This window comes from Amblyraja radiata, chromosome 14 (assembly GCF_010909765.2).
Source record: "Amblyraja radiata isolate CabotCenter1 chromosome 14, sAmbRad1.1.pri, whole genome shotgun sequence".
NCBI lineage: Eukaryota > Metazoa > Chordata > Chondrichthyes > Rajiformes > Rajidae > Amblyraja > Amblyraja radiata.
Genome location: NC_045969.1, coordinates 5415555 through 5436500, shown reverse-complemented (window position 1 = coordinate 5436500; position 20946 = coordinate 5415555). Strand labels below are relative to the sequence as shown.

Sequence of the window (20946 nt, the reverse complement as noted above, 5' to 3'; positions counted from 1 at the left end):
AAAATCTATCTCCTGCAATCGTGTTGAATGTATTGGGCCTGACAAAGCTCTCCCCCCCCCCCCCCCCCCCCCCCCCCCACCACCCGGGATGTGAGGTGAAACTCACCAGGAATGTTCCGTGCGGGATTGGTATCTGGATATCGTTCAACAGTAGCAAGGTAGATGTGGTCTTGCGGCATAGGTCAATATTCAGCAAAGACGTTGATTGAGCCACTTGTCTAAAGAAGGGTCCTGACCCGAAACGTCGCCTATTTATGTTCTCCAGAGATGCTGCCTGAGCCAGCAGAGTCATTCCAGAACTTTGTGTCCTTATTTGAGCTGTGGGAGTGAGAGGGTGGCGGAGAAGTCTCAAGACCCCGAGACCTCACAGCATCGTTGGAAACTTGCCACAGAGAAGGAGGACTATTCAGTCTGTCATCTGGGTCCTGATAAACCCCTTGCAAGTCTGAATCCTACCTTCTATATCCTGATCCATTGCCTGCCGGTCCTGATGCCTACTGGCAAAAAGCAAACTCCTAAAAGAACTCAGCAGCTAAAGGAATGGTCGACATTTCGGGTCGTGAGCCAGCATTAGGTTCTTCCAGATTTCAGCATCTCTCCAGAGCCAGCACATCCTTCCTCAGATACGGGCCCCTAAGTTATTCAGAATACAGTTCCTACAGCTCTACTCCTGCACCACTGTGCCGTCTCACCATGGCACCAAGACGGCTCTACCAAACGGTTGTGTGGGTTAGTGTGTGGGGTAGTGCGTGGGGTAGTGCGTGGGGTAGTGGATTATCCGTGGCTTCACCGTGGATTGTCACCTTGTCGTGGTGGAGAAGCTTGTGTGGACCTGAGATCCTGAGAGCGATGCCGTCTGGAGCTGTGCTCCTGGTAGGGCCACCCATGGCGGTAAGGTCGAGGGGAAAGGAGGTCTCTGACAAAGAGCAATCCAACCAAGACCTCAACGGTGGAACAGGCGGAGGACGATGGCTGACCTTAGTGGAGCTAACGTCACAACGGCTGGGAAGGCGGATGAAGGCTGCAGCAGAAAAGGGTCTCCGGTCGTCTTGGACTCCATGCCACTGGATCCCGACCCAGATCTGTCAAGGCCCGTGGGGTGGCTGTCTGTGCACCAGTCTCCCCACGTTAAACAAAGTCACGCACAGGCGTCCTCCATATAAGGAATCCACCTAACACCCTGGCTTCAGACCCACAAGTAAACGACCCTATGGAGAGGACAGTCATACTCGTTTCGAGTGACCATCGATGATGATGATGATGTCGGGTAGTGTGTAGGGTAGTGTGTTGGGTTGTGTGTACAGTAGTGTGTAGGGTAGTGTGTGGGTAGTGTGTACAGTAGTGTGTACAGTAGTGTGTACAATAGTGTGTGGTAGTGTGTACAGTAGTGTGTAGGGTAGTGTGTACAGTAGTGTGTAGGGTAGTGTGTACAGTAGTGTGTAGGATAGTGTGATGGGTAGTGTTAATGTGCAGGGGGTCACTGGTAGAGCCATCCCTCCAAGGCACCAATGCGGCTCTAATGGGAACATCTATGAGAGCCAAGGTACACAAAATTGCTGGGGAAACTCAGCGGGTGCAGCAGCATCTATGGAGCGAAGGAAATAGGCGACGTTTCGGGCCGAAACCCTTCTTCAGACTTGAGCGACATCTTGGAAAGAAAAGCAGATTATCTTTAATTTATTAGATTATTGTTATGTTTCCTACATTATAATTGTGATTGCATTTCGGAAAAGGGATGTGTAGGAAGGTACTGCAGTTGCTGGTTTAAACCAAAGATAGACACAAAAGCTGGAGTAACTTAGCAGGTCCACAGCATCTCTGGAGATGAAGAAGGGTTTCGGCCCGAAACGTCGCCTATTTCCTTCACTCCATAGATGCTGCTGCACCCGCTGAGTTTCCCCAGCAATTTTGTGTACCTTCGATATTCCAGCATCTGCAGTTCCCTTTTGAACATCTATGAGACCCAGTTCATCAAATCCATGCAGACCAGCAATCACCCGTTCACACCAGTTCTAAGTTATCCCAGTTTCTCAGCAGTGGCGCAGCGGTAGAGTTGATGCCTCACAGCGCCAGAGACCCGGGTTCGATCCTAACTACGGGTGCTGTCTGTACGGAGTTTGTACGTTCTCCCCGTGACCTCCATGGGTTTTCTCCGGGTGCTCCGGTTTCCTCCCACACTCTAAAGACGTGCAGGTTTGTAGGTTAATTGGCTTTGTAAAATTGTAAATTGTCCCTAGTGTGTGGGGTAGTGCTTGTGTACGGGATGATCGCTGGTCGGCACAATCTCAGTGGGCTGCAGGGCCTGGTTTCACGCTGTATCTCTAAAGTAAAAGTCTATAGTAAGGTCTAAAGTCACTTCCTGCGCATTGGGGGTAATTTACAGAGGGCCAATTAACCTGCAAACCCTTTGTCTTTGTGATGTGGGAGGAAATCGGAGCGCCCGGAGGAATGAATTCCACAGATTCACCACCCTCGGACTAAAGACATTTCTCCTCACCTCCTTCTTAAAGAAACGTCCTTTAATTCTGAGGCTGTGACCTCTGGTCCTTGACTCTCCCACCAGTGGAAACATCCTCTCCACATCCACTCTATCCGGGCCGTTCAGATGAGTAATTTTCCACCACAGATTGTATCTCCGCTCCAAGTTTACGTTCCGCTGCGTAGGAAGAAACCGCGGATGCTGGTTTACACCGAAGGTAGACACAAAATGCTGGAGTGACTCAGCGGGACCGGCAGCATCTCTGGAGAGAAGGAACGGCCGCCGTTTCGGGTCGAGTGGAATTCTCCGTGGAATGACTGTGGAATTCTCTGCCTCAGAGGGCGGTGGAGGCCGGTTTTCTGGATACTTTCAAGATAGAGCTAGATAGGGCTCTGAAAGATAGTGGAGTCAGGGGATATGGGGAGAGGGCAGGAACGGGGTACTGATTGGGGATGATCAGCCATGATCACATTGAATGGCGGTGCTGGCTCGAAGGGCCGAATGGCCTACTCCTGCGCCTATTGTCCATTGTCTATTCTTCAGACTAAGAGTTGGGGGGAGAGGGAGACAAGAGGCACAGATGGTGACGCAGAGAGATATAGAACAAATGAATGAAGGATATGCCACTGTACTGTTTTTGGTTGTAATCAACAGATCCGCAATGAGAGAGTGGAGATGCGGAGTCAGAAGGGGAAGTCTTCTCTGTACGTCAGGAACATCCAGCCAAGTGACTCTGGGACTTATCACTGCGAAGCGATAAGTCCCATCGGACATGACCAGAAGAGCATGCATTTAGACATTCAATGTAAGTACAGCTGGTAATTCCGGATCGAATACTCTCTCCCCAGTCTGGTTCAGTAAACCGCTGAGTCGAACACTGGAAGGTAGAAAAAAAGCTGGAGAAACTCAGCGGGTGGGGCAGCATCTGTGGAGCGATGGAATAGGTGACGTTTCGGTTCGAGACCCCTCTTCTTCAGACTGATGTGGGGGTGGGAGGGGGGGGGGCGGGAAGAAGAAAGGAAGAGGCGGACTCAGGGGGCTGTGGGAGAGCTGGGAAAGGGTGGGGAAGGAGGGAGAAAGCAAGGACTACCTGAAATTGGAGAAGTCAATGTTACCCAAGCAAAATATGAGGTGAACACTGAAGTTCAAACCCTTCTTTATTTGTATACTTTATTTATTGAGTTAAAGACAATGAGACTCAACAAGACTACTTTGAAGCTGGTACGACTTGGGGTGGGGGGGGGGGGGGGGAGAGAGGGGATGCAAGGGTTACTTGGTTAGAGAAGTTAAATAGAAAGATTAAACAAAAACTTAGCGTTTGAAGTTTGATCGTTATTTTATGAGAAGTTGAAGTGAGGGATTACGTGAAGAGCCCGCCAGCCCGCATGCGCGCCAATCTTCAGAGCAACTGTATGAAGCCACAGACCAATTGCACGGATTTAAACTATAGAAAGATTAACGACCCTAGACCTACCGCGTGATCTTTATGAGAAGTAGGGTTGGGAGTGGAGGGCACGTAGCCCCTCACTTCAACTTCTCATAAAATAAAGATTAAACTTCAAACGGTAAGTTTCCGTTTAATCTTTCCAATTTATATCGAAGTCACATGACTGACTACGTGAAGACTTCAAAGCTCTGTGGTTTCATGCAGTAACCCAATCTGTGTGTGAAACACTTAAACAGATAAACCATAAATGGCAGAAAACATGGGTTATTAATACCATGATACTAACTTGCATACATGGCCATCGCTCTTAATCTCAATAGCAAGAATGTCCTTCCTCAAATTAGGGGAACAAAACTGTCCTCAATACTCCAGGTGTGGTCTCACTAGGGCCCTATACAACTGCAGAAGCACCTCTTTGCTCATGTACTCAACTCCTCTTGTTATAAAGGCCAACATGCCATTGGATTTCTTTCGACCTGCATGATAGCCAGCCAGAGTAACTCTTCTCCCTTTTTCCCCTCAGACGCTCCCAAGTTCCTCTCGACGCAGGTGACCTACTACTCGTGGGAGGGCAACGCAGTCAACATCAGCTGCGACGTGGCGGCCAACCCTCAACCGGCCATCCACTGGAGGAAGGGAGGGGTGGTCCTCCCAGACCTGGGTACGGCCGCGGTCATCGTCCATGAGAAGACCACCACGTTCCTCCTGGAGGTAAGTACCTGCTGGACTTGGCACTGACCCCTCAGTGTCCCCTGCAATGTCCCCTAATTCGAGGAAGGACATTCTTGCTATTGAGGGAGTGCAGCGTAGGTTCACCAGGTTAATTCCCGGGATGGCGGGACCATCATTTGCTGAGAGAATGGAGCAGCTGGGCTTGTACACTCTGGAGTTTAGAAGGATGAGAGGGCATCTTATTGAAACATATAAGATTATTAAGGTTTTGGACACGCTAGAGGCGGGAAACATGTTCCCGATGTTGGGGGAGTCCAGAACCAGGGGCCGCAGTTTCAAGAATAAGGGGTAAGCCATTTAGAACGGAGACAAGGAAACACTTTTTCTCACAGGGAGTTGTGTGACTGTGGAATTCTCTGCCTCAGAGGGCGGTGGAGGCCGGTTCTCTGGAAACTTTCAAGGGAGAGCTAGATAGGGCTCTTAAAAGATAGTGGAGTCAGGGGATATGGGGAGAAGGCAGGAACGGGGTACTGATTGTGGATGATCAGCCATGATCACATTGAATGGCGGTGCTCGCTCGAAGGGCCGAATGGCCTACTCCTGCACCTATTGTCTATTGTCTAATGCTTAAGAAGGAACTGCAGATGCTGGAAAATCGAAGGTAGGCAAAAATGCTGGAGAAACTCAGCGGGTGAGGCAGATGCAGGAAGATTGCTCCCGATGTTGGGAAAGTCCAGGACAAGGGGTCACAGCTTAAGGATAAGGGGGAAATCCTTTAAAACCGAGATGAGAAGAACTTTTTTCACACAGAGAGTGGTGAATCTCTGGAACTCCCTGCCACAGAGGGTAGTCGAGGCCAGTTCATTGGCTATATTTAAGAGGGAGTTAGATGTGGCCCTTGTGGCTAAGGGGATCAGAGGGTATGGAGAGAAGGCAGGTAGGGGATACTGAGTTGGATGATCAGCCATGATCATATTGAATGGCGGTGCAGGCTCGAAGGGCCGAATGGCCTACTCCTGCACCTAATTTCTATGTTTCTATGTTTCTATCTATGGAGCGATGGAAATAGGGCAACGTTTCGGGTCGAAACCCTTCTTCTGACTGAAGAAGGGTTTCGACCCGAAACGTTGCCTATTTCTCCACACATTTTTGTCTACCGTCTATTATCTATTCTGTCCTTGATCGCAAATATGTCAGCAAAGATTATTTAAGCTTACAAACAATTTACAGAAAACGCACAAAAGCTTCATGTAACCTGGAGTTTGTTTTTCATTAGAGTGGGCAATGTTGGTGCCAGTTTGCATCTTCTTTCCACAAGTTACTGTGGGGGGGAATCAGCTCCTTTAATTACTCTAGCGGAGTGAGCAACACCGGAAATTGGAGGAACAGCACCTCATATTCCGCCTGGGATGCTTGCGTCCGGATGGCATGAACGTTGAATTCTCCCAGTTTTGCTAGCCCTTGCTGTCTCCTACCCTTCCTTAACCCTCGAGCTGTCTCCTCCCATTGCCCCGCCCTCGGGCTCCTCCTCCTCCCTTTTTCCTTCCTTCTCCCCCCCACCCCCCATCAGTCTGAAGAAGGGTTTCGGCCTGAAACGTTGCCTATTTCCTTCGCTCCATAGATGCTGCTGCACCCGCTGAGTTTCTCCAGCATTTTTGTGTACCTTCTGACTTTCAACATCATGTTTCTCATCCAATTCAATCCAGCGAGGAAGAGAAGTGTGTTGGAAGGAACTGCAGATGCTGGCTTAAACCGAAGGTAGACATGGGGAGAAGGCAGGAACGGGGTACCTATTGGGGATGATCAGCCATGATCACATGCTGGCTCGAAGGGCTGAATGGCCTACTCCTGCACCCGCTGAGTTTCTCCAGCACTTTTGTCTACCTTCGATTTTCCAGCATCTGCAGTTCCTTCTTAAACTACTCCTGCACCTATTATCTATTGTCTGTAGACAGAAAAAAGCCGGAGTAACTCAGCGGGTCAGGCAGCATCTCTGGAGAGAAGGACAAAGGTGACGTTTCGGGTCCAGACCCTTCTTCAGACTGGGAACCAGGGGAAAGGGAAACGAGAGATATAGACGGTGATGTTACGAGATATAGAACAAATGAGTGAAAGATTAACGACCAATAAAGGAAGGAGGCCATCGTTGACTGTGGGCTAGGTGTTAAAGAGTTATAGAGACAAGGAAAGTGAACAGGACGACAGTGAAACTAGTACGATGACTAGGGCGGGGGAGGGAAGGAGAGGGAGGGGATGCAAGGGTTACTTGAAGTTAGAGACAGCACCCGTAGTCGGGATTGAACCTGGGACTCCGGCGCTGCATTCGCTGTAAGGCAGCCACTCTACCGCTGCGCCACCGTGACGGCCCATTCATGTGCCCGTCTTAAATGCTCCTATTGTATCAGCCTCCACCATCCCCCCTGGCAACACATTCCAGGAGCCCACTCCCCTACATAAAAACAACTTCACAAGTTCACGTTATAGGAGCAGAATTAGGCCATTCGGCCCATCGAGTCCACTCCGCCATTCAATCATGGCTGATCTCTGCCTCCTAATCCCATTTTCCTGCCTTCTCCCCATGACCCTCGACACCCATTCTAATCAAGAATTTGTCTGTCTCTGCCTTAAAAATACCCACTGACTTGGCCTCCACAGCCCCCTCTGTGGCAATGAGTTCCACAGATTAACTGCCCTCTGACTGAAGAAATTCCTCCTCATCTCCTTGCTAAAAGAGCGCCCTTTAATGCTAAGGCTGTGACCTCTGGTCCCAGACTCTCCCACCAGTGGAAACATCCTCTCCACATCCACTCTATCTATGCCTTTTACTATTCTGTACATTTCAATGAGGTCCCCCACTCAACCTTCTAAACTCCAACGAGTACAGGCCCAGTGCTGTCAAACGCTCATCATATGCTAACCCGCTCATTCCTGGGATCATTCTTGTAAACACACAAAGGAGACCTGCGGTAGACACAAAATGCTGGAGTAACACAGCGGATTAGGCAGTGTCTCTGGAGAGAAGGAATGGGCGACATTTTGGGTCGAGACAAGAGATAATAGACAATAGGTGCAGGAGTAGGCCATTCGGCCCTTCGAGCCAGCAACGTGATCATGGCTGATCATCCCCAATCAGTACCCCGTTCCTGCCTTCTCCCCATATCCCCTGACTCCGCTATCTTTAAGAGCCCTATCTAGCTCTCTCTTGAAAGTATCCAGTGAACCGGCCTCCACCGTCCTCTGATGCAGAGAATTCCACAGACTCACAACTCTCTGTGAGAAAAAGTGTTTCCTCATCTCCGTTCTAAATGGCTTACCCCTTATTCTTAAACAGTGGCCCCTGGTTCTGGACTCCCCCAACATCGGGAACATGTTTCCTGCCTCTAGCATGTCCTCTCATCCATCTCAACTCCAGAGTGTACAAGCCCAGCCGCTCCATTCTCTCAGCATATGACAGTCCCGCCATCCCGGGAATTAACCTTGTAAACCTACGCTGCACTCCCTCAATAGCAAGAGTGTCCTTCCTCAAATTCGGGGGCCAAAACTGCACACAATACTCCAGATGTGGTCTCACTAGGGCCCTGTACGACTGCAGAAGGACCACTTTGCTCCTATACTCAACTCCTCCTGTTATAAAGGCCAACATGCCATTCGCTTTCTTCACTGCCTGCTGTACCTGCACGTCTACTTTGATAATGTTCTGATAAACATCTTCTGAGCCATCTCCAAAGCTTCCACGTCCTTCCTCCAACGGGGCGACCAGAACTGCACGAAATACTCCAGTTGCAGCCTAACCACAGTGCTATAAACCTCCCCTGCAATAATCAGAAACCATCTTCTCTGAAGAACACAGGCTGTCAGCTTCTTCACGGGAGACCATTAAAATTGACAAGAATTGCTTCTGTTGCCACCTGTGCAACAATTCTCATTAAATATATAACACAAAGCCTTTGGTATTTCCAGCTTGCAATGACAAAAACAAACTTGTAGCTATTGAAAAGACCTTTATTTATGAAAATCGTGTATGGAGGGAAAGAATTTCTTATTGTGAGTTTGAAAGTCTCTCTAGACATTGAGTCCCCTTTTTTTTCCCCAACAACACACATTTTTTTAATAGTACGATTTTCTATCATCAGGATTGCATAGGGTTTGGGCAGCACGGCAGTTCGATCCCGACCACGGGTGCTGTTTGCACAGAGTTTTGACTATCCATGTTGCTCCAGTTTAGTTTAGATCAGAGATACAGCGCGGACACAGGCCCTTCGGCCCACCGAGTCCACGCCGACCTGCGATCCCCGCTCACTAGCACTATCCCACACCCACTAGGGACAATTTACATTTATACCAAGCCAGTTAACCCACAAACCTGCAGGTGTTTGGATTGTGGGAAGAAACCGAAGATGTCGGAGAAAACCCACGCAGGTCACGGGGAGAACGTACAAACTCCGTACAGACAGCAGCCGTAGTCAGGATCGAACACGGGTCTCTGGCGCTGTGAGGCAGCAACTCTACCGCTGCGCCACCGTGCCGCCTGGTTATCTACAATTCATTGAAGGTTGGAGAGGGCTGAAGCGATCAGATGATCTGATCCTGATCCTACTTCTAAATCATTCCAGATCATAACAACTGCTTGATTGAAACGTGCCTGACTTCATTACTGCTGTGACGTGGTGAAGTGCAACACTCCATAATTTAGCTCTGGTTTGTTCTAACATTTGCATTAATTAGCCTGCAACTACCAAACGTTGCAGATTTCCATAAATCAGCTTTGCAATTTCTTCCATGTCTCCGGAGTAATTGAAGGAGCAAATGTTGATACTTTGGACAAAATATGGAGTGTCTTTGAAGGAATGAGGCTCGTCTCAAAAGAAATCAACTTAATCCACTGCTGGGTTGCCTTATGTGAGTGGCACGGTGGCGCAGCGGTGGAGTTGCTGCCTCACAGCGCCAGAGAGCCGGGTACGATCCCGACTACGGGTGCTTGTCTGTACGGAGTTTGTACGTTCTCCCTGTGACCTGCGAGGGTTTTCTCTGCGATCTTCAGTTTTCCCCCCACACTCCAAAGACGTACAGGTATGTATGCTAATTGGCTCGTTATAAGTGTAAATTGTCCCAAGTGTGTGCAGGATAGTGTTAATGTGCGGGGATCGCTTGCTGGGGCGAACTCGGTGGGCCAAAGGGCCTGTTTCCTCCTCTAGATTTCAGAGGAGGCGCTGTCCTGAACGGCTGCCTGTCCTGCAGCTGTCCGTTTTTTTCCCCTTCTTTTTTATTATTTTTAGTACGTTGAGTGTGTAGTCAGGGGGCCTAATCTTTTTATGTGTGGGGGGTGGTGGGGGGGAAGGGGGAAACTGCTTTTCGAGTCCCTACCTGGTCGGAGGGGTTGCCTTCCTCCGAGCAGCGACTTCGACCTGTCCTCGCGGCCTACCAGCGGGTCCTGGAGCGACGTTTCCCTGAGGGGACCTGGCCAGAACATCGGCTTTGGCGGCGGCGCAGAACATCGGCTTTGGCGGCGGCGCAGCGCTGGAGCGCTATTGCGGAGCGGGCGATGCCTTTCCTGGGTCGCCGCGCTGGAACTCCAGTATGCTGGGACCGCCGATAAGAACATTGTGGAGCCGCGGTTCTGTGGAGCGGCCAGCTGCGACGCTGAACGTTACATCCCAGAGCCTGGGATCTCTTGCTGAGATCGCCAGTGTGTGGAGCTCCGTCCGGCGCGGTCTGTTGGCTTGGAAGCCACGGTCTCCGGTGGGAAGGCGGCCGTTCCTGGCACCCCAAGCCGCTGGGGGTTCTCCCGACGCCGGAGCACCATCACCCGGCGAGAACATCGGGCGCCGTGGCGGCGACTGTGGAGGCCTCAATAGGCCCGACTTTGGGTGGACAAGAGGATGGGGACTGGACTTTGTGCCTTCCCCCACAGTGGGAATCACTGTGGGGGGATGTTTTTGTGTTGAACTTCTTTTTCAATGCTATGTTGTATTTTTATTAGTGTGCTGCAAGGACATCAGAATTTCCCCTGAATAAGGGGATTAATAAAGTTTAATCTAATCTAATCTAATCCGCACTGTATCTCTAATCTAACCTAAACTAACCTTAGTGAAGATATATGCATGGCATGCAGACCAAGTTCGGCACACCAAGGCCGCACCGACCAGTGACCCCCGCACATTAACACTATCCTACATGCACTAGGGACAATTTACACATACACCAAGCCAATTAACCTGCAAACTTGTACGTCTTTGGAGTGTGAGAGGAAACCGAAGATCTCGGTGGAAAACCCACATGGTCACGGGGAGAACGTACAAAGTCTGTACAGACAGCACCCGTAGTTGGGATCGAACCCGGGTCTCCGGTGCTGCAAGCTCTGTAATGCCCCTGTCCCACTTAGGAAACCTGAACGGAAACCTCTGGAGACTTTGCGCCCCACCCAAGGTTTCCGTGCGGTTCCCGGAGGTTGCAGGTGGTTGCCGGAGGTTGCAGCTAGTGGAAGCAGGTAGGGAGACTGACAAAAACCTCCGGGAACCGCACGGAAACCTTGGGTGGGGCGCAAAGTCTCCAGAGATTTCCGTTCAGGTTTCCTAAGTGGGACAGGGGCATCAGGCAGCAACTCTACCGCTGCGCCATCGTGGACGCCTACTCCCGCAGCTATTTTCTAAGTTTCTATGTTTCCTAAATCTGGAGGGGGGGACATGTCGTCCTTGCATCCCCTTGGCGTTCTGAGAAGAAGACAAAAAAGAGTCTTTTAACAAAGTACTTCCACCACCAAGCTCCGAAGTCTGAAAATAAATGCAAATCTTTCTTCTGAACCGGACCTACCCCGCAGGGAACGAAATCTTCTCGGAGCTGAAAAGAAATCGCTTCCTTCAGCGTCTTCATTGTAACTTTATCTTCGATAGGTTTAACAACTTCACAGGCCACACAAGCCTTTACGATGATTCCTCCGACAGGCTTTCGCAAGGCTTGAAAAGCGTATTATACTAATCAGCTTCCCCCTCTGGTTTCTTACTGTAGAGAATAATAATCTCATTGCAGAAGCACTTGACAATAAGAGCATTGCATTATATGAGCTATTTTCAGTTTATTTAATCTACTAAAGCGATTGGCCTCCCCACAGTCTCGCACTGACAATTATTAACAAACACCTCAAGCAATTGGACGTGGTAAATCTTCGAGAATAAAAATATATTCTTTGCTCTAACTTTCTGCTTTTGCTGCTTCGAGGGTTTAATTGTCAGTTTTCATCCTGACGGTGAAGGCGACATTTGGAGGACACTTGGATGGGACTACGCAGCGAAAAGGTTTAGAAGGGTCACAAGGCCATAACTGATAGGAGTAAGTCACAGTTCTGGGCACCATGTTAGAGGAAAGATATTCAGAAAAGATTTACGAGGATGTTGCCAGGACTAGAGGGTGTGAGCTGTAGGGAGAGGTCAGGTAGGCTGGGTCTCTATTCTATGGGGCGCAGGAGGATGAGGGGTGATCTTATAAAGGTGCACAAAACCATGAGAGAAATAGATCAGGTAGACGCACAGAGTCTCTTACTCAGAGTAGGGGAATCAAGGACCAGAGGATATAGGCTCAAGGTGAGATGGGAGAAGATTTAATAGGAATCCGAGGCAGACAAAAATGTTGGAGAAACTCAGCAGGTGAGGCAGCATCTATTGAGAGAAGGAATAGATGACATTTCGGGTCAAACGAAGTCTGAAGAAGGGTCTCGACCCGAAATGTCATCTATCCCTTCGCTTCCTAGATGCTGCCTCACCCACTGAGTTTCTCCAGCATTTTTGTCTACCTTCGATTTTTCCAGCATCTGCAGTTCTTTCTTAAACACTAGGAATCCAAGGTGTAACTTTTTCACACAAAGGGTGGTGGGTGTATGGAACAAGCTGCCAGAGGAGGTAGTTGAGGCTGGGACCATCCCATCGTGTAAGATACAGTTAGACAGGTACATGGATAGGACAGGTTTGGAGGGATATGGACCAAGCGCAGGCAAGTGGGATGAGTGCAGCTGGGACATAGTTGGCCGGTGTGGGCAAGATGAGCCGAAGGACCTGTTTCCACTAGCCAATCAAACCCATGCATCTACAACACCTTAGAGTTGCTCTGCAAAGTCCTCATACATATTATCAATTGCGAGGACATCTGGACCTCGCCTTATCTGATGTATTGATCTGGGACCTAGACTTCCTGGCACCAGCTTGCAGCTTGAGGCTTCTTACAGAAAAAGGCCAACAGGCCCGGTAGATGCATAAATCCTTTGCTTTAGTTTGGCCAGGATTTACATTACCGGTGGTAGTCTGGATGTTAAAGGGCTGTCAGGATTTAGTGGGGGGGGGGGGGGGAGTTTTGAAGTTGTCGGAAGAACGATTTAGACCCAAGTGGCTGGTGACTTTTACCCGGTGAGGGGGGGGGGAGACAAAGGAGGAGTTGAAGAAGCTTTACTTGAACAATTAGGGGAAACGAGGAAAAGGCACAGACCTGGCGGGAGAACGACAACAGCACAAAGCTGTGCTTTTTAATTAACCCAGCTCCGCATCACAATACAGCCTGAATCTGCGAGTACTTACGCTGCAGGGTGCTTCCCAAGAAGTGAAGCGTTGCAACGAGAGGCAAACAGGCCCATAGATTCAGAATAATGATCCTCTTTTTTTTCTTCTCAATAATAAGCCATCAACGCACCGGCGTTCCTGAGCCTCTCCCACGCTGCGAGGGAAAAGAGCGGCTCATCTTGGCGGGATTCGGAATGGCATTTGGCTCGCATTCATTTATTATTAAACGTTATTTTCTGGCTCAAGGTCCAGATAAAAGGTCCAGACATTACATAGAATACATTGCGTATGAAAACATCAGAAAATACATATAATAGCTTCATCCTCTTCTTCTTGCGTATGGCGTGCACAGCCTAAAGTTGTAAGACAGCTTGTTCTGTTTGATAAACAAAAATGCTGGAGAAACTCAGCGGGTGAGGCAGCATCTATGGAGCGAAGGAATAGGTGACGTTTCGGGTCTTGAAATATTGTACTACATGTACATCTACAAACATATTGTGGGTAGACAAAAGTGCTGGAGAAACTCAGCGGGTGCAGCAGCATCTATGGAGCGAAGGAAATAGGCAACGTTTCGGGCTGAAACCCTTCTTCAGGCTGATTTAGGGTGGAGGGGGGCGGGAAGAAGAAAGGAAGAGGAGGAGCCCGAGGGCTGAGGAAGAGCTGAGAAGGGGAGGAGACAGCAAGGGCTACCGGAAATTGGAGAAGTCAATGTTTATGCCGCTAGGGTGCAGACTGCCCAAGTGGAATATGAGGTGCTGCTCCTCCAATTTCCGGTGGTGCTCACTCTGGCCATGGAGGAGGCCCAAGACAGAGGTCGGATTCGGAATGGGAGGGGGAGTTGAAGTGCTGAGCCACCGGGAGATCAGGTTGGTCAATGCGAACCGAGCGGAGGTGTTCGGCGAAACGATCGCCAAGCCTACGCTTGGTCTCACCGACAAACATATTGTACTGTACATATACATAAACCTCGCCAATTCCTTCGCTCCACAGATGCTGCCGCACCCACTGAGTTTCTCCAGCATTTTTGTCTACCTTCGATTTTTCCAGCATCTGCAGTTCCTTCTTAAACGATTGTTCTGTTTGATCTTCTGTTTGTGCATGGCCAGGTTGATTGCATTCGTCGAAACAGGGTGCACCAGGTGAAGGTTGCAATCTCCCACCCCGAAAGCTTAGTAAATTACTTATGAAAGCATCATGAAATATATACAAAAACACAATCCATGGTTTAAAATCCAGAATAAAAAAGAGAGATCAGAGTCAAGTCAAGAGTCAAGAGAGTTTATTGTCGTGTGTCCCAGATAGACAATAGACAATAGGTGCAGGAGTAGGCCATTCGGCCCTTCGAGCCAGCACCTTCAAAGGACAATGAGCACAACAGAATATAGTAGGCATGAATACAGAACAGATCAGTGTGTCCATATACCATTATATAAATATACACACACATCAATTAATAAGCAGATATAGTGCAAATAAAAAGATAATGGTCTATTAATGTTCAGAGATTTGTTTCAGATGAGTTTAATAGCCTGATGGCTGTGGGGAAGTAGCTATTTCTGAACCTGGACGTTGCAGTCCTACAACGAGATAACTGATACCAATGTCTCCACAGCTGGATGGGATTGGTAGCATGTAGTGCAAACCTTATGTTTGATAAGACCTAGATAATTTCATTTTCAGAGTCATTAATCCTGTAAATAAATGTATTACATATGATTTCTTCGGATAGCTTGTGAAGTACTAACTCCTGCAGCCACAAACATTTCATTTGCACTCATCATCAACGGCGGTCACTCGAAACAAGTACGACTGTCCTCTGATGGAGGGCGCCAGTGCGTGACTTTGTTTAACGTGGGGAGACTGGTGCACAGACAGCCACCCCACGGTCCTTGACAGATCTGGGTCAGGATCCAGTGGCATGGAATCCAAGACGACCGGAGACCCTTTTCTGCTGCAGCCTTCATCCGCCTTCCCAGCCGTTGTGACGCTCCACTAAGGTCAGCCATCGTCCTCCGCCTGTTCCACCGTTGAGGTCTTGGTTGGATTGCTCTTTGTCAGAGACCTCCCCCTCGACCTTACCGCCATGGGTGGCCCACCCAGGAGCACAGCTCCAGACGGCATCGCTCTCAGTAAAGGTTGATCTCTGCATCTTGATACACATGGCCATAATAAACCCATACTAATGCAGGCCTCGTGCATGTGCCTCTTCGATTGAGTTTCCTCAATCTGCCATAATGTTGCTTCACGTGGCTGTGCCAAAATTTGTGCTGTAACTCTTTCGTGTTACTTCCGGGGAAGTTTCCCCATTCATAAGTTGGAGGAGCAGAATTAGACCATTCGGCCCATCAAGTCTACTCCACCCTTCAATCATGGCTGAACCATCTTCCCCTCTCAACCCCATTCTCCTGCCTTCTCCCCATAACTCATGACACCCGTGCTAAAATCAAGAATCTATCAATCTCCGCCTTAAAAATATCCACTGACTTGGCCTCCAGTGCCTTCTATGGCAATGAATTCCACCCACTGATTCACCACCCACTTGCTGAAGAAATTCCTCCTCATCTCCTTTCTAAAGGGCACATCCTTTTATTCTGAGGCTGTGTCCTCTGGTCCTGGACCCTCCCACTAGTGGAAACATCCTCTCCTCCCTCATCCACTCTATCCAAGCTTTTCACGATTCAGTAATTTTGAATGAGGTGGCCCCTCATCCATCTAAACTCCAGCGAGTACAGGCCCAGTGCCGTCAAACGCTCATCATATGTTAACCCAATCATCCCTGGGATCATTCTCATAAACCTCAGGATTCTCCCCAACGCTACCACAACCTTAGATAATAAGGCAGATTAGAAATGAGGTTGATGTAGTTAAGTCTAAGAAGGAACTACAGATGCTGGTTAAACTGAAGATAGACACAAAAAGCCGGAGTAACTCAGCGGGCCAGGCAGCATCTCTGGAGAAAGGAAATAGGTGACGTTTTTGGATCAAAATCCTTCTTCAGACTGAGTGTCAGGGGAAAGGGAAACACGAGATATAAACAGTGCTATTGACAGAACAAATGAATGAAAGATATGCAAAAAAAAATATGTTGATAAAGGAATCAGGCTATTGTTAACTATGGGCTAGGTTTATTTATTTAGCGAATGCAAAGTCCTTTAGCCAAGCAGTTGCCTCTTGAACAAGCACACCGTGCGGTTGGGCTGCTGCCCCATTTGTGAAGGCTGGCCAAGCAGGGGCCTTGTCCAGTCCTGAATAGCAAAGAAGATCAAAGCCATTGATGGTGTAACGGCCCGCTTCCTCTGTGCCCAACGTGAGTCTCTTGGAGACAGATGACGTAGATGGAGTGTTGGTGGGCGAGGACTTCGATGAGGTGTCACTTGGCTGCAGAGAGGCCTTCAACATTCAGTTGTAGTATTCGGAGAGCAGGTCCAACTGCTAGGTGCTCTTGAGGCTGGTCGTTGTTGCTGCTTTCGGCTTTGGGATAACGACTAGGGTTCTTTGACTTGGCTCTCAGGCGTCGTCTTGTAGAATTTAGTCTGCTGGGAGGGTCATTGGCTTCCCCAGGCGAGCCTCGGTACTGACGGGGGGCGCGACGAGAACGCTGGTGAATGGGCTAGGTGAAAAGGAGTTACAGACAATGAAACTCACCAGGATGACAGTAAAACTAGTACAGTGACGAGGGTGGAAGAGGGACAGGGAGACAGGGGATGGAAGGGTTACCTGAAGATAGAGAAAGCAATATTCATAAGCTGCCCAAACGAAATCCCTCCTCCCCTCTCCAATCAGGCAAAAGATATAGAAGTGTGAAAACGCACACCTCCAGATTCAGGGACACTTTCTTCCCAGCTGTTATCAGGCAACTGAACCATCCTACCACAACCAGAGAGCAGTCCTGAACTACTATCTACCTCATTGGTGACCCTCGGACTATCCTCGATCGGACTTTGATGGCTTTACCTTGCACTAAACGTTATTCCCTTCTCCGTAAAATGGACCGATTGTAACCATGTGTTGTGTTTCTGCTAACTGGTCAGCGCCCGACAGGAATCTTTTCACTGTAAACCCGTTGTACACGTGACAATAAACAAAACTGAACTAAATGTGAGGAGCTGCTCCTCCAATATGTTGCCCACCACTTGTAGATCAAGGCCCCTTCACGTAGGTTGAGAGGAAAGATGGTGTTTTAATGATAAAATGGCTGTAACATTGACTTTATCTATTTATTGTGTGTGTGTATATATATATATATATATGGTCTATGGTCTATGGTAGATAGACACACTGAACTTTTATCTCCTATTCTGTATTATGTTTACATATTCTGTTGTGCTGCAGAAAGTTATGGGCCTGTCCCACTTACGCGACCTTTTCGCCGACTGCCGGCACTCGTCATAAGTCTCCGAAAATCTTCAACATTTTCAAAATTCAGCGGCAACCAGAAAGACGCTACGACACTTTGGGAGACTATGAGACCTCTCACGACCATGTAGTGCCCTGGCGAAATGTCGCGGGGTGCCACCAGGGGGCATGTTGCCAGGGGGTCGCCTGTATGGCCGTGAGAGGTCGCCACGGGTCGCCTGTATGGTCGTGAGCAGTCTCCTCGCCACCCAAAGAGTCGTAGCGTCTCCCTGGTCCCCACTGTATTTTCAACACGTTGAAAATTTTCGGCAACCTATGACAGGTGCCGGCAGTCGCCGAAGAGGTTGCGTACGTGGGACAGGCCCTTAAGAATTTCATCGTCCTATCTGGGGCACATGACAAACTCCTGACTGTCGACTAACGAGCCGAAGGAGGTGAGGCAGTGTGATAACGCCATGATTTGTCTTGCTTTGTTTGAAGATCACTCCGGCTGTGGACGGTGATTTTGGCAGCTACGACTGCACGGCAAGTAACCAGATCGGCACCCGCTCTCAGGTGTTCACCCTCGTCCAAGCAGGTAAGTGACTGCTCTGCAACATCCAGCTGCCTTCTGCTTACTTGATGTAAGTGTGGAAGTAATCAACAGACAACCGAGAATAGACAACAGGTGCAGGAGTAGGCCATTCGGCCCTTCGAGCCAGCACCGCCATTCAATGTGACCATGGCTGATCATCCACACTCAGTTCCCTGTTCCTGCCTTCTCCCCATATCCCCTGACCGCTATCTATAAGTGCTCTATCTAACAGCAACATCATGTCACAGCAGAAGCACACATTTTGGCCCCTTGACAATAGACAATAGGTGCAGGAGTAGGCCATTTGGCCCTTCGAGCCAGCACCGCCATTCACTGTGACCATGGCTGATCATCCACACTCAGAGCCCTATCCAGCTCTCTCTTGAAAGTATCCAGAGAACAGGCCTACAACCGCCCTCTGAGGCAGAGAATTCACTTCAAATCCAGTTCATAGGTGGGTTTTCCACATCTAGGGTGGTGAAGTGGGGCTGCGGTAGAGTTGCTGCCTCACAGCGCCGGAGACTCGTGTTCAATCCTGACCACGTGTGGTTTGGGCTCCCCTACGGTTTTTAGTTTCAGTTCAGAGATATCAGCGCGGAAGCAGGCAGCTTCAGCCCAGCGAGCCTGGCGATCCCCACACGCCAGGGACAACGTGTAATTGTACCCAAGCCAATTAACCTACTGACCGGTACGTCTTTGGAGTGTGGGAGGAAAACGGAGAAACCCCATGCAGGTCACGGGGAGAACGTACATACTCCGTACAGACAGTAGGTATGTTGCAAAGCCTACCTGAAGCGTCGTTGAAAATCTGCCGCTGCGGGTGTGCGCGATTTTGGCGCCATTTAGAGGGGGGCGGGTTTAAAACGCGATTTTCTCTAGGCTGTTCCAATCGAAAATGTTCAGCCTAGTTAATTATTAACGAAAAATCGCTGGAAGACCCCGTCGCAAAAGCTATTATTAGGTTTAAAGGCCTTGAATAATAGTTATAGTAGTTTAAAAATCAATCTCTAAACCCGCGACCACCAGCAACCGCAGGGTCTCATAAAGCAAATAGCAGAAGTTAGGTTGTATATTTTTACATTAAAAAGGGCTTCTAAAGATCCCTTTATACAAAGTTTAATATTGCGAGTAGCTCAATTTGGGCCCATTATATCCCGCAGTATTTTTCTCGGCATTTGGGGCACAAATCTACCGCAATGTGAACGTTCTAAACCAGCGCGTTCACAGGGACCCACTGGAAAGCTGATTTAAATGGGCATTTATTTACAACAATTAAACACTAAATTCCTTCCATTTGGCCTATAAATTAATGTAAATGAGATTTAAAAATCATGTTTTATTGTGAATTATTTGTGAATATTATTTGGACATTTAGGCTATTTAAAAATGTTAATCATTTATTAAGAAATGGATAGATGTTTAGATCTAGTAATTGAAGTCTGAAATTAGCTACAATTAGGTAACTAACTAATTATATGCTTTAATTTCAGGTCATCCAAGTAAGATTATTTTATATTTGTTTCAGAATGCTTCAATCTATGATAACTGAAAATTTCATTCAGTTCTCTTAATTTTTAAGAAAGTTATGGGCTTTTGACTGTTCACGATCACAGCTTTTTTGTTATGTCCATAGAAAATCAATAGGGAACAAGATGCTCATTTCCCAGTATGAAAATGGCCATAACTTTTTAAATACTTGAGATATGAAAGTGAATTAGGTGTCAAATTAAACTTATTTTTATGCTTTATCTGATGGGATAAATTACAGACTTGATTTTTAAAATCTCAAAATTTTGTAACATTGCTACAGACAGCACCCATGGCCAGGATCGAACCCGGGTCCCTGGCGCTGTAAGGCAGTAACTCTACCGCTGTTCGCCCTTCCCTCACCTTTCACCTCCCAGCGAGCGACACCTCCCTCCTGCCCAAGATTAAACTCCATCTGCCGTTTCTCTGCCCATATCTGTGAGCTGATCCAAGTGCCAGTGTATCCTATGACAGCCTTCCTCACTGTCTGCACCCCCCCACCCCCCCCCCAACCCAACCGATTTAGTCTGAAGAAGGGTCTCGACCCGAAACATCACCCATTCCTTCTCGTGTGTTTGTGAGCAGCGGTGAATGATGTACTGAGCTGAAGATGTGTTTCTGTTAGTGCTTAGCCTAGTATGATGCCCCGAGCAGGTCGGTGAAGCAGGTAGGCCAAGTAGCTTTGACTTCAGACCCCGCGGGCTCTGATTGATCAGGTGTCACCCACTCGCAGCGTCCCATCAATCTCCTTAATGCGTTCGCTCCCTGCAGAAGTACAACAGAGGCGGGCGGAGGGCTGGACACAGCCAGTAGGCTGTTCTCTCGTCCCATCGTAACAGGGGGAAACAAACATTCAGTGGAACACTTCCACCGACTAAGGTCAAGGTCGATCAAACTACAATTAATTTGACAGAGACAGCGATGTTTGTTTTTAAACAAAGAGCCTTGCCACCGAGATGATTGCAGAGGGACACTGATTAGAATGGAAGGAACTGCAGATGCTGGTTTAAACCAAAGACAGACACAAAATGCTGGAGTAACTCAGCGGGACAGGCAGCATCTCTTAGAATGATTAGAATGGCTCTGTTCTACAAAGTAATTTCTCCAACGTAGGCTTATTCATGGGGCTTTGAACATCATCTAATTTCAATGGCAACAGGCCATCGTAGTATGTTACATTAAGGAAACTATTCAGACTTAGCTGATAAACTTAAGCAACAACCCGATCCCGACTATGGGTGCTGTCCATACGGAGTTTGCACGTTCTCCCCTTGACCTGCGTGAGTTTGCTCCGAGATCTTCGGTTTCCTCCCGCACTCCAAAGCCGTACAGATTTCTAGGTTGTCCA

General features: G+C 48.5%; 1 protein-coding gene across 1 annotated transcript in view; it reads left to right on the top strand.

Moving 5' to 3' along the window:
• Positions 1–3137: 3137 nt before the first annotated feature.
• The window catches only part of ncam2 (neural cell adhesion molecule 2), a 110434-nt gene continuing 92625 nt past the window's right edge, over positions 3138–20946 (top strand). The window contains exons 1-3 of the mRNA XM_033032404.1: positions 3138–3284; positions 4450–4637; positions 17978–18074. Coding sequence (XP_032888295.1) covers positions 3155–3284; positions 4450–4637; positions 17978–18074 — 415 coding nt within the window. The 5' untranslated portion in view covers positions 3138–3154. The remainder of the gene's footprint in view (positions 3285–4449; positions 4638–17977; positions 18075–20946) is intronic.